General features: G+C 39.6%; 1 protein-coding gene across 11 annotated transcripts in view; it reads left to right on the top strand.

Moving 5' to 3' along the window:
- LOC104962757 (microtubule-actin cross-linking factor 1-like) overlaps window positions 1–14817 on the top strand; it is a 54820-nt gene that overhangs the window by 6999 nt on the left and 33004 nt on the right. For all 11 annotated transcript variants that reach the window (XM_010791260.1, XM_010791253.1, XM_010791261.1 and 8 more), the window contains exons 2-5: window positions 9823–9984; window positions 10828–10998; window positions 11876–12042; window positions 13028–13187. In XM_010791260.1, the coding sequence (XP_010789562.1) occupies window positions 9823–9984; window positions 10828–10998; window positions 11876–12042; window positions 13028–13187 (660 nt within the window). The remainder of the gene's footprint in view (window positions 1–9822; window positions 9985–10827; window positions 10999–11875; window positions 12043–13027; window positions 13188–14817) is intronic.

Raw genomic sequence — 14817 nt, 5'->3', positions numbered from 1 at the left:
CAGTGTAACATCAGAGGAGACTGGGCCAATTGTACATTCTCAAACTGCACCACTTAGAACCAACTAAACAATTATTTGTATATAATTGTATTCAATAACCATAACAAAATTAAACCGTATGAAGTGATTTGTAGATAGGAATACAGATTTGACGTAATGTTTTCATAAATATATTTTTCTCCCAGTTTGTCATGGAACTTATTTTTACCCTCTCAAAGAACCAGAATCGAGAACCGAAAAGAACCGGAATCGAAAAGCATAGCCGGAATCGTTAAAATCCAAACGATACCCAACCCTATGTGTGATGCAGTAAAATCTTACCGCTCACTTACGTTAGCGGTGTCGTAAAAGAATTTGGGAAAATGTACTCTGAAAACTTTTTCTTACACTGCGCATTCATCTGCATTCAGTCGTCGACTTGTTTTGTTTGTGAAGTGTCATTCCTCTCCCTTCCACCTCTGTGTTTGACTTTGTGGGCTGCATTTAAAGCTGTGTGTTTATATAGATAGGAGCTCTACGTGACAGTGTGTTTGACAGCCTGTCATGCTTTCTAGGAGCTCTGCTCTGACTCAGTGTTTGGCCCAGATTTGCCTGATCTGAACCCTGTTTTTCTTGCGCTATGACTTGTATTTAGCTGGTTATTGGAGCAACCCCATCATAAATACTTGTTTAGGTGATGGCTACTTTAGTATGAGGTTATGGCTAAAAAGTACATTTAAATCTATCTTTTTTAATCTATACAAACACTATGATACTAATAACATTAGTCAACACTACACTTTATTTGCAACTGTGCAAAGATAATGGCTTTAAAAACAATGAATAGACGTCAAAAGAAAAAACATACATGTGTTTATTTAGAATTGTAATGTCAACTTGTGAATTCAATTGTTTGCTAAACCCTACCAAAATGGAACCAATGTTTCCAAATACCAAACTTTTTAGAAATGTAAAGTCAGGCAGAGAAATGTATTTTTCTGTTATTTCTCCTGGGTACATCATGACTGAGCAGTGTGTGATTTGGGCGGCCACTGCTCTGCCTGATCCCATGCTGACGTAGCATCTCTTGGTCCTGGTCCTCTTTTATTACATTATAGTTCTATAGTTGCTCTGACGGCCCCTCACAAATGAATCTCTCTGCCCTGCGTCTGGTCACGGATACATTTGCCTTATATCTTTCTGTTTGTTTGTTTCCGTTTTGTGTCTTTATGTTTTATCAGTTCCCATCTATTATCTTGTTCTGTCTGCAGTCATTGCCTCTCTAGCTTCAGTGTAATGTAATCACGTCCTGTTCACTCAGATCAAACACAGGAGAGCTAGAATGATGCATAACAACGTCACCTAATCTTTTCGGGAAAAAGCCTTTTTAGTAGCCTGTATGCATCATGTGCACAGAATATAATACACATTGTTAGGTAACATTTGGTTTGATTTGCAGCATCTTTCAACGCCAACCATCTCTAAATAAAATATGTCTAAATCAGACCCCAAAAAGTAAACTTTCTAAACATGTCTTTTGGCTCCAATTGAGTTCGTAAGCAGAAAACTAGCATTAAATAATTCATCATTCAAGGAAGTTATTTAAAGCCTTACTCATAATTCTCAAGTTTTGCATCTCAGTAATAACTTGCTACCACAGAAATACTGGGTCATTCATTTGTTTTAATGAATGTTGGAGGACAATCTGTGAATTCTTATTTTGACACATTTGCTGTGTGATAAAATCCCCATTTTCCAGCCATGCTGCCTTGCCTCAACTGACTCTCCTTCCCTTCCTCTCCTCCCCCTTTCCTCCTCCCTGCTCGGATGGTGTTGTTGCTTAGATAAGGAGGTGAGAGGTAAATACCGTGTCTCTCTTTGAGGGGAGCTGCCTCTGCCAGCATGGATACACAAACATTGTGTGAAGTTGTCCGGGGAATATAAACTTAGATATGTGATAAGGATGTGCCAGGGCTAACAGTGGAACTCAGTGGCCTGGTGATGCTCTTGTTTTTACCTTTTATTTCTGTTTGTTTTAAACCAACCTAACTCCCTTTTCTTAATATCTCTGTCTGCCTGCCTCTCTTTTTTATTTCCTTTTCTTATTCTATGCCTAATAAAATATTCTGCCACAAATTAAATCAAAGTATTAGCCAAAAGCTGTCAATGTTCATGCTAAGTTGCTGATAGAAGTGTGAAGACATGAGGAGGACAGTTTAGACACAGTGATTTAGGGAAGACAAAGAAGCAGACACAAAAAGAGTTGTGACGCGGACAGGGAGGTTGGGAGGAGGAAGCTATTGTTTGCACGGGGAGCACCTTTCAGCGCTGCATGAGGCTTTGGTACAGCGATAAGAGAGCTATGCTGGCAGGCGCACACAAGCAGAAGGCCTTTGGATTAATATGGAGCTCATTTTAAGGCACAGTGAGCCCCACAAACAGACAGACAGACAGATGGAGCCGCTCTCCATGCTGCTTGATGAAGGGGGCGAGGTACGGACTGACTTACCGGTAATACGCACATTTAGAGGAACGGCATGTCTCAATCATAGCTTTGTTACACAATACAAGATTTAAAGGGTACACATAAATCCTTTAATTTTCTGAAATAATCCTTATTAAAATCCACAAATGTTTCAATACATTTTGCAAATGAATATGACTTTTTTATGCCATAAAACCACAAAATGATACAGTGCAAAATAGATGTTTTCGAGCTGAATGTCCTGAAGAAGATTTAATGCGGTTCAAATGATTCGGACATAGAGGCATATTTATTCAGGAGTTCTATATATAACCTGTGTTTTACAGGATTATGTCTGTTTATTTACAAACTGAATCATTTTATTTGTCTTTTTGGATTTAGAAATTTAAAAAAGGCAGTAAAAAAACGCCTACTCTAACTGTTTGAAATTCAGAATCAGAAGTCAAATGGACGCCACCATAGCAGCAAAGGTACAGTGCAGTATAAAAGGCAAAATAAAAAACAACATACTAATATATTCAATAAAAAGGTAAGCACACTTTATTCAAAAATATAAACAGATAAGCAAAAACAAAAAAGCACTTCATGGTAAAATAAATAATTAGCAGTATTTCAAAATCTAAGGAAATATCTAAAAGGTTTCGTAGGAGCAAGCAACGTTAACAAATTGTAAATCATTTGTAGAGTGTTTTGTATGATTTTAATTGTACACAACTGTAACCATGCACATGTGTATTGCACATCAAATTACCCCAAAAAAATCACACAAGAATAAATAGAGGCATTGATATGCAAATGTTGAAGCAGAGTGAGAGACAAACGGGGATAGAGAGAACCAGGTGGCTTCAGGTCTGCGGCTCGTACATTTATGTTTTGATTGATGTGATAATTCTGGTTCTGAACAACCGCCTCGGGGGGAGACCTGTGAGAGAAGAAGGGGGGGGTGTTCAGGAACATAGGAAAGCATGAAAGCAAGTGCAGGAACACAGAATTGAAAGCTTAAAATATAAAAAAGAAATCAAATATTGGAAGCCTTTTCAGGATTGTACTTATTTTTGTCTCACACACATATAACACATATAACACGTTGTATGTCTGTCTCACGGGGAGTTAATAAACAACATAATACCCCCCAAAACTATATGTGAAGAAAAACGGACGAGTGTTCAAAAAATGGTCTTTCTAAAAAATAATAAATATGTGAGACATTGAAGAGGAAGAAGAACAGACTCATAAGGGTTGAGCCAACACGCTTTGAATGCTGGCCACATTTGCATGCGATTTGTATGTTGATGTTCAAATAAGGACTGGTTTTCATGTGGGATTTATTAACCCATTAACCCCTGTATCCCCGTGTTTGGGATAAGTCAATCCGAGGCTTAAAGCAAAGTCTTTCTCTGTAAACAGATTTGTATTGCTTTCCTTCCTCCCTCTTCCTTGTTCCATTAAAAGAGAAAGGTGGGAGTGTGAGGAAGGATGAAGGGTGGAAAGACAGGAAGAGAGACAAGTCTGAGGCAGGAATGAAAGAGGGAGGGGGGTCTGAGGGGACAGCGATAGCAGTGCTTTTATTGGCTGCCATGTTGCTTTCATGGTACAGAGTCATTTTCCCTCTCTGCTTTTTTATTTCTATCCTTTTAGCACTCGTCTAATGGTTCACAATCACTTTTAATAGCAGATCACATTTTCTGTGTTTTAGTTTTTCTGGTCCAAATAAGTTTTGAGTGTAGCTTTCATGGGCACAGGTTTTTGTTATGACCACCAGCTCTTTTCATGATCACGTTGTTATGGAAATCAGGTATGAAGAGAAAGGAAGATGAAAGGAGAGGACGAAGTTCAGAGGACTACTTTAAAGCTTAGATAACAAGTTGGAAAACTGGGCAACATCCGGCATGCTCTCAATTTCTTTCGGGATTTTATTATTTATTACTTCCGACCAAGGAGGTTATGTTTTTGATTTAGGCTGTTTTGTCGGCAAGCCCTTTATCAGGAAGCTTGTGGAAGGATGTTGCGCATTGGCCAAGAAAGAAGCCAAAGATGTAGAAGTGGATCCACATTATTCAACATTACTTTTCACTTAATTGAAGTGCCTACGCAGAGGTCTTCTCTCTCTGTGTGGCTTTTTAGTTCTTCTTTGCAGCAATGGATGGTGTGTTTGAGTCCTCTTTGAATATCTGCTTTATATCTTAGGAGCAACATGTTCCTTTGTCTGCCTCTTTTCTGAAACTAATTGTCCTTGAGCAATGTTATTCCTCTTTTTTTTATTGGTTTGACGGTTGATAGATAGATATAGAGGACCCATACACATGTTCATGCACAGTAAACACACACTTACACAGACAAAAAACCCGTATGTGACATTGCCCAGTGAGGAGAAATTCCCTAGCAATGAGAGAACTGCAAGTGATAGTGTCAAACCTAAAAAACAAATAATCGAGAAAAGTCAGAAAGATTTGGATATTCAACGGTTTCTGCATTTGTTTGTGAGTCTTTTTTGTGCTCCTCTTACGGATTTTAGGTCGTTTTCGTAACATCTCTACGGTACGTTACACTCGTGCTTCTATTGGCTAGCGCTTGGATACATTGTACGTGATAGGCAAAGGAGCAGTACATCTCTTAGTGGTTGACCAATCACAACAGAGCCGGCTTGCTAACCAATCACAGTAGAGGCAAAACATATAAATATGAAACCTGAAAAGGATCATAATCATAATAAGACCCATTTAAGGCTCCACCTTCAAAATGTTCTTGTCAAAACTTAACAAGTTAACACTATTCTGTTAAAAACTGATTAGTGTTAACTTTTATCCACTGACAAATCTCTGAGAACCAGACACAATTCGAACATTTGTACCATTTGAACACACTCTTGAGTTGAAGTCTATTTGATGAGACATATCAATGCAAACAGCATTTAGACAGTAACCCCCCCCAGCTTTAGTCAAATATGCTTTCATCCCAGTGTTTTCATCGCCTGTCACACTGCGGCAGATGTTAGCGATGTGGCGCGGTCCAGATGGAGAGACTGAGAATGATGAGGGGAGAGATGAGGCTACAGCTGTTGTTGGGTAGGAGAAGAGAAAAGAGGTAACAAGATGAGAGGAAGAGGAGGAGGTGTAGGCAGGAGCATGACAAGTGTCCTGGCGATGGTTCAGTTCAGAGTGTGTTGCTGCTGGCTGAAGTGTGGAGGAATGACAAGCATTTGGGACATTTTCCAGATCTCTGGTTTACTGGAGTCAACCGCTGTGAGCTGGCGAGGGAGAGAAAGAGCAGAGAGGGCGTCTGAAATAGAGACCGAAAGAGAACAACACAAAGAAAACGACAGAAGGAGAAGGAGAGGAGGAAGAATGGAGAAAAAATAGAAGCACAAACCCCCTCTAACGTGTGTTAATACATCCTAGTCATTGTAGTACTCTAAAAAGAGAACATGCTTTAAAAAATATTGATAGTACACTGAACAATTATTTTACAATTATATGTTAATAATACAAATGTTACTCAAACTTTATCGCCTGGTTCAAAAAATCAATACACAATAAATAAGATCATTTAAATTAATTTCCTAGCTTTGCAGACGACCAATGACTTCACACTGGAAAAGGTTGAGCTACACAAAGCTATCGTCAAGAGAAATCCAATGTCATTTGTCTGAAGCGGTTTGAACTACTTTGTAAAAAAAGATCAAACAAACAACCATGTGATCCTCAATTATATAATAATCGAATACAAAAAAAGTCCCATGCTAGCAAAAAATGTCCACTAAATCGAATGTATTTAGCCTGTTGTCTTACTCTTCAGTTGGGTAACATTTGTCTTGCAGGCAACATGTACTAAACAAAGGTGAAAGGGGAGGGGAGCGAAAAGGAGGCCATACTGTCGTTCAAAGTTGAGAAGCAATGTTAAAAAAATGTTTTGGTCCAAAGTAAAAGTTTGTCAGTAGTAGTTTCAGTAGTTTCACTTGAATCCCTGTTAAAATATGAATGAGGTAGAAAAGCAAGCTACTGCAACATGTCATTCTGACTTCCGCCCTACACTGTATTTCAATTATAAAAAAGGGGGCGGCAATTGAAACTCAGATATGTATCGCTATGTTGCAGTTCTCCAACAACATGTGTTCTTATGTATATTGCTTTAAGCTACATATTAATGACACATTATACCGGGCCTTTCAAAAAACAAGCTTAAATTAATAAAACTTGGATCAAAGTTCATTGTTAAACCTGAAATGAATCTAAATCTAGCAAATGAGCTCTGCAAACAAAACTGAAATAATAACAAATATATTATAACCTTGTATTCCAGTGTATGTTTAGATGATAAATGGGTGTACCTTCCCAGTTTGTTCCTTTTCTTTTCCCCTTTATCTCTGACACACACACACACACACACACACACACACACACACACACACACACACGCACACCAGGATACAGCGTAGGGTGGAGCAGGTCACGGCTATAGTCATTGTTGTTCTGTCCGACAGACTTCCTGTTATAAGTAGCTATGACGCCCATCGCCACAACACAGCTGCGTCCACACACACACACACACACACATTGGGTTTATAACACACACACACACACACACACACACACACACACACACACACACACACACACACACACACACACTGCTCATTCATATTTAATCATGCACACAGATTTATATCTGTAGAACACTTATTTTTCACATAGATCCAGACATGCGTAAATACATTCTGAGCCGCTGCCTGCAGAGGCTCAGAAACACGTTTTAGTTCAACCACTTCCAGACGATCTGCAACAGAAAACTCTGTCAATTTCACATCTGAGGCCTTGACATTTTCTAATGCAAGGGAATATGATTTGAATGACAGGCACATTAACACCTTCAGTTTGGACTCAATTTGTTCTTTGTCTTCATTTGAGCTTTTTTTCATAATCCAAGAATCATCATAGTGAAAACTCAATGTGATTATTAAAAGGTGTGCTGTATTCCGAGATATCCATCCCTGTGTTGCTTAATTTTTGTGACTTACTCATAAACAATATTTAAATGTAACCTGCTGAAATGTAATTACACTGTTCAGGTCTTATTCCTGCACTGCTAGATTGTAAACTTGCTATTTATAGGAGGTCCTAGAATTGATTTATTAGAAGGTAAAAGAAGATGGTATCAAAAATATATGTTTTGAAATGTATATTGAAAATGGGGGGACAACCATTTCTTGTTCAGACATTTTAATTGCACTAGTATTAGCTTCAGTAGTGCGAATAGTTTGTTAATATTAGCTGCTGAACTCCCATGACTGTTGTAGCTGCTTCTTCCAGACCATAGTGGTATTTCAGTGAAACCAGAAACCTACATTCCCCCCCCCCCTCCCTCACTTTAACTGCACCCCTTCCAGTATTGTCAGACCAGCTATTTCCCTCCAAGCGATGGATTTACCAAAATCTGGTGTGTGTGTGTGTGTGTGTGTGTGTGTGTGTGTGTGTGTGTGTGTGTGTGTGTGTGTGTGTGTGTGTGTGTGTGTGTGTGTGTGTGTGTGTGTGTGTGTGTGTGTGTGTGTACGTACGTACTACTACGTAGTATACACTACTAGTATACGTAGTAGTACTACTACTTGTGGTGGTGTCTTGTTAGTAGACGTACGTGTGTGTGTGTGTGTGTGTGTGTGTGTGTGTGTGTGTGTGTGTGTGTGTGTGTGTGTGTGTGTGTGTGTGTGTGTGTGTGTGTGTGTGTGACCAGGCCTAATTCTCCCTCTGTGGGTCCTAAATGTCAGGACTTCTTAAACGTTATCATGACCACCACAGATGAACTGGTGGAATTTCGTGACATTTTTCAAGTTGTTTTTATGGATTCGGCAGAAGATTGCATATAGTAGCATGGTTTACAAGAATTTAGCAGAATGTATTTTTTCTCACACATTTATTACTTAAGCCGTTTTGTTTGATGCTATTTTTGTATAAAATAAAACCATCAGGAAGAATATTTTATATTTCAAGCACGTGATAATTAAATAGTCAAAATAAGAAAACTTTATTTGAAGTAATGCCGTTTTGCAATGGGATATGTTCAGTTTAGTGTTTCCTTATATTTCATAATTCCTTAATTGATCGCTCAAACTTTAAAGAGGCCCTTATTTCATGTTGGGCTTCCCCTTTCCTGTAGTGTGTTATATAGGTGTGTGTGTTTGTAAATGATCTGCAAAGGCTAAAATCCCAAAGTTCCCCCCCTAACCCACACACTCCCCCCTGCCTGAAATGCATCCATTGGACTCCTTTGTTTACTGACATAGTGACATCACTATGTAACACTCCCAATTCTGGGAGAAAAGAGGTTCACCAGCACAGGCAGTTTGAGAATATGAAAGAGCTTTTTGAACATTAAAGCATGTAAACATTTCCCAGTAGAGGTACTAAATACAAATATGAAACCTGAAAAGGGAGCCCAACCCCAAATGGGACCCTGGCCCTTACTATGAGCCCCTCTGCTGTACGTGTATTGCATACAGTAGTGGTCCAGATTCACTGTGACAGAGGAGCTGCATTGGCTGTTTCTCCCTCTTTTCTGGGGCCGGGGAAGTCAGGTCTGGTTGTCTTTAGTGTCGGGCGGCTGCCTCTATTGTCATCACAAGATGGCTCCAGCCCTCCACTGTGACGCGTGTGTGTGAGTAATGTGTCCAGACAGGCCCGGTTGTGTGTGCATTTGCTATAAATGTGTGTGCTTGTGTGTGAATGTATGAAGCTTTTGTGCACCCATGCAAGTGTGTTAGTGTACTCCACCATGTGTGTGTGTTGTCGACTCAGCCTTTTCCAGCCAGCCCCTTCCTCGCCTTACTCTCTAATCCCCATAATCCTCTGCTCCCCTCCTCCTTTTTCCTCCTCCCTGCACCCTCGTTTCTCTTGTCCCCTTCCTGTCTCCCACTCCTCTCTTCTCGCTCCACATCCCTCAGTCCGTCTCCTAATAGCCACTTGGCTCTATAAATAGGTTCATAATGTGGTCAAATTGACTTCCATTTGTTGTTACACAGATTGAATCTCCAATGTCATTTTGGAAACCATCTTTCAAGTTAAATGTTTCAACCAAGGCTTTATATTTTTGCTTACATGTTCAATACATTATTTAATTTCTATCTGTTTATTATAACTATTTATTTTATAGAAAATGATCAATATAACGTAATTAGATACTTTAAATAAGGAAAAGACATTTGAAAGTAATATGGTTTTGTATAGTGTATGTTGGGGCTTATGGATTCAGTTTAGTGTTTTGTCTATGTGCTTAGGTTGAGTTTGATTTGTTAGATTGCAGACCTTATTTTCTTTCTAATAAGTCATTTCATTTTAATGAATGTACCTTTGTGTTCGTTCCTCCTCCAGGCGGTGGAGAGAGAGCAGGTGGACAGCATTCAACACAAGCTGCAGCACATCAACGCCGTGGGTCAGGGTCTGATCCAGAGCGCCGGCAAACACACCGACACCCAGGCCCTGGAGCACGACCTGGAGAACACCAACCTCCAATGGAACTCACTCAACAAGCGGGTACGCCTTCTTTTCAAATGCAACTAGACAGTTACCAATGACTGCTTGTGTCTTTTATCAACAATGTTTCCATTGATCTTGATTCAATACGTCACGAGGTCAAAGAAAGATGTGAAGGAGAGTTCTACGGACTTAGGAAAAACATTTATGTTCCTAAGAGAATCCAACTGCACTAACACCAGGCTACATAATGATGTGACATAGTTATGCTGCGTTCCAGACAACTCACAAAATTACTAGAACATTTGTATTGAAACGCCCCTTGAATCAATTCACCCCGCCTCCATATTTTCTAGTTGTCTTACGGCAAACAACAATGAAGGCGAACATTGTAAATGGTAAACCCTAGACTAAAAAGCAACCTACAGTGTATTTTCATGTATTTCAGTCAAATCAATCAAACTATAATTTGGTAAAACCTGTTCTGAATGTAAATTGATGTCAAGACAGGTCATCAATGTAATTAGGTAGAGGGCTAAAGTAAAATATCTCAAAAAGTTACCTTCTCCACCAAAAGGTTTTGTGAAAAACATTTAAAAAATGCCAAAGAAAACAGGAACACTTGCCAAGACAATGTTGCCGTTGAAGGACCACTACTGTAAAACCAAGCTTTAAATATGAAATAAAAAAAGCCGTCTGTCACAAAAGTCAAAGGATAAGTCCCATTGAGGACCCTCCTGTCCACTCATATCCAGCCACATGATGTCCCATTGAGGACCCTCCTGTCCACTCATATCCAGCCACATGATGTCCCATTAGTGTGTTTGTATGTAAATATGAAATTATCTTTCAGTGCTTTTTGACTTTCTTTTTTTAACTCACGACCGTCTCTCCTGTCATCAGGTGGCAGAGCGGATCGCCCAGCTGCAGGAGGCCCTGTTGCATTGTGGGAAATTCCAGGATGCTCTGGAGCCTCTGCTCAGCTGGCTGAGCGACACAGAGGAACTGGTGGCCAATCAGAAGCCCCCGTCAGCAGAATACCGCGTGGTCAAGGCTCAGATCCAAGAGCAAAAGGTACAAGATACGAGGAGAGGAACCTTTTCTTTAAAAAAAGGAAAAAGTTATAAGAAATGTTGAAAAAATCTAACATTTCAGAAATCAAAGCATTCATTTTATTTTTTTAAAACATTGCTGATACTCGGATGCCCTCAGTGTCCTTCAATAACAAACAATAGGTATTTGAATGACAAAACACACGCACACATACGTACACACACACACACACACACACACACACACACACACACACACACACACACACACACACACACACACACACACACACACACACACACACACACACACACACACACACACACACACACACACACACACACACACACACAGCGTCAATGATCCATCTGCCTGGCATCCAAATGGCCCCAGTTGACCGTTTGCCAGTCAGACTGGCATGAAAACAGAGACACACACATGCATGGTGGATTAGCATTGTTTACAGTGACACACACTCATTTCCCTGTTTATCCGGCATTGACTTCCTGTGTTTGTGCACATGACTGTGCAGCAGTCCTGACCGGCGATCAATCACACGTGTTTACATCCGTAACAAAGAGTGGTGTCACTGTTTGGCTGAGAGAGTGTAAAGGAGTGCATTCCTGTTGGTTCAAAGAGAGGCTGCTATCAGGAAGGAAGGATGTCCATTAATGTATGTTGTGTTCTGATCTGAACTGTTTCATCCCTTGTTGAGTGAATTACATTTTGTTCTCTGTCTACCATATACGAAGTAGCACCCCCCTTGTTAAAGGTTTAAAAACAGATTAAGATGCTGAAAGATCTGGTCCCATGGTCAAACCTAATTCAGAAAGTGCTGTTATGAAAACCCTCTTTGGTCTTTATTTCCTCCAATACCGGTGTGTTTCTCCTCCTCCAGCTGCTCCAGAGACTGTTAGATGACCGCCGGCCGACAGTGGAGATGATCCGCGCTGAGGGAGAGAGGATCGCAGCCACAGCCGACACTCAGGACCGGGAGAAGATCCAGAGCCAGCTCCAGAGTCTGGCAGAGAGATGGACCGAGCTGCTGGACAAGGCCAGCGGCAGGTGAGTCTACTGAGTGCGGAGGGGGGGGGGGGGCAGGAGAGGGGGGTCTCTGACTCTACCAAGAGTATAATAATAGTATGAGTGATGCCTCATCTTTATCTGCATCGCTGCTAAAGTACCACATTCAAACATCAAGACATTAAAAGAAAACAAGCTTTAAAATGTTGTGTACAGCCTGACACAAGACCGTCAGTTCCGTCTATTTTATCTCTGAAAAGGCAACATAGATAATATCATAGAAAGCCAAATAACACCGATTGATCTTGCTGTAAATGTGTGGTTTTGGAAAGTAATTGATGGTGTTACTCAACGGCATGTTATCTTGTGGTTTTATCATGTTATCTTGTTTCATCTGTGTGTGGCTCGGTTGAGCGCTACTGCACTTAACAAAAAGAAAGTGTCATTACTTTCAGCCTCTGTGGTCTGCGAGTAATTTAAGCAGCACTCCTTGTTCACTTGGGAAATAAATGAGTACACCCTCGCAAAGCACACTGAAGAGGTTTGTATGGATGATCTCATGTAAAGTAATGTCATAATAAACATTACAATGTGCTTAACAACATGCAAACATCCTGTAAGGCATGATGTAAAAATGTCTGCCATGTCTCTGGAATATATTGCACTTTCTAGTATGAACACAAACAACAAATATTGAGTCAATACAATCTCACACGCACACACTACTGTTTTTTTTATAAGCAAAGAGTGAGATGCTAACACACACACACACACACACAATAAGGCAGACAAATGTGTTTTCTCACCACTCTCTTGCGACAATAATACATTTATCTGTTTAGGAAATTCTTTAAAATGTGATACTATATCATAAAGATTTCATGAACATTTAATAAACTGTGTTTGTTAAAAAAGACGGCAGCTGTGTGGCACAAATTCAGGTCCATGTTGAGCAAAAAAATAAATAAATAAAGCACCAATAAAACCTCCTTATCATCCTCTCTTTCCCCTCCGTTTTGTCTTGCAGGCAGAGGCAGCTGGAGGAGCTGCAGGTTTTGGCTCTTCAGTTCCACGAGGCCCTGGAGCCTCTGGGAGAGTGGCTGAGTGCCACAGAGAGGCGCCTGGGCTCCGCCGAGCCAATGGGAACCCAGACGGCCAAGATCACCCAGCAGATCGTCAAGCACAAGGTACCGTTTGGCCCCCATTGTCTCAAAGGCCCTCGCCTCATGAAGAGGTCACAAAGGTCCACTTTTATCTGGGTCAGTGAGCAGGACGCTGGATACCTGCCGGTTTTTGGATAGTTTAATCTAAATAACAAAATCATATCTAAATGTACACAGTCCTCTAATCCTAATTCTTTTGAAAAAGGTGAGTTGAATTGAATTAGTGAAAGTTGTGTCTTCATAGAGAACTTTACTAAATCAAGATATGTTGATAAAAGCAATCGATCTAAGGATCATAGATTCAAACTAATAGGTCTAATATCTCACAGTAAAGAGCTTTACATTAAACAATACTTAGTAAATATCAACTTTACTAAAGTGAGGAAAATACCGGGAATCTTGAGATACAGTATGTAGTCTGAGACAAAAGCAATCGTTCACAGGATCATAGATTAAGACTCTCTGATCGATCACAGTTAAAGAATATGAGAATACTTATGTGAACAAGTAAATAAAAAAAAATTCCTTAGCTTTTTAAACATTTTGTACATGTGATACATTTAAACTACATTACCCACATTTATAATTGTAGGCAATCCATGTATGTGTAACCTAAAACATGTTATTTTTCATCTAATTCCATATTTTAAACAATATTACAGACCATAAAAGTACAATTCTTTGCAAGTAGTGTATCATATTTTACACACTATTTAATGATTTCATGCAAGCACATGTATTACCTTTTGAAATATAGTTGGTACTCCAGTTATGCAGCCCGCCTTTTGCACGGACAAATAACATAGAGAGCACATACAGTGCTCCATCTCCATAATACCCTTAATCTAAGCTACTGTAATTCAATGGAAACATGCTGGAAGAGGAAGCACGAGGCACAAAGCAATCATTCACAACCCCAACATGCATGCTACGGTTTTTTTTCATTCCAGTTGTTTGTAAGTCTTGGTTTTATTTTATGTTTTATTTCGAAATGTGTTATTATTACAAATGGAAAACAAATGGATATACTAGCAATGAGAAAATAATTTGAAAAACACATATGGTACACATTCAAAGCCAGGAATAATAGAAGAAAAAGAGTAGTAGTGTCTTGTATTGAAGACAGTAACTCAGCCTTATCTTCATCTCAGTGGATTTATAGTATTTTTAAAATATTTTTACAAGGGATAGCCATAACAAGGACATAATTGAACTGTAAACATCCAGAGAGGGAACGTTTTATGAGGGAAATAATACATTAAAAAAATGCTGGTAGTAGTCTGCCGCACACAGTGCCAGACATGTTAGACAGAGATATTATAAGTCAAGAGAGAACAGCAAGGAAAAAAAGATTTTGTAAAACTATGTTAACTAAATGAGGAAGCAGATGTTTATCATAAAGCACCCATTTTTGTTTTGTTTTTAAGTTGATCTCATTCATTTATTCTTTGATGTTTATGCTTTCCTGTCAATCTATGATTTGTCATTTGAATGCTCACATTTTAAGTTTTGATCCATCTTTTTGTTCTGTTGTTTTGCTGTCCTTTTCTCACTTCCCTTCACCCTGCCCTCAAACACACACACACACACACACACACACACACACACACACACACACACACACACACACACACACACACACACACCCACACAC

The sequence above is a fragment of the Notothenia coriiceps genome, unplaced genomic scaffold, assembly GCF_000735185.1.
Source record: "Notothenia coriiceps isolate Sejong01 unplaced genomic scaffold, NC01 NC01_scaffold00035354, whole genome shotgun sequence".
Classification (NCBI taxonomy): Eukaryota; Metazoa; Chordata; class Actinopteri; order Perciformes; family Nototheniidae; genus Notothenia; species Notothenia coriiceps.
The sequence above is the reverse complement of the archived record's forward strand: the minus strand, read 5'-3'. Positions and strand labels throughout refer to the sequence as shown.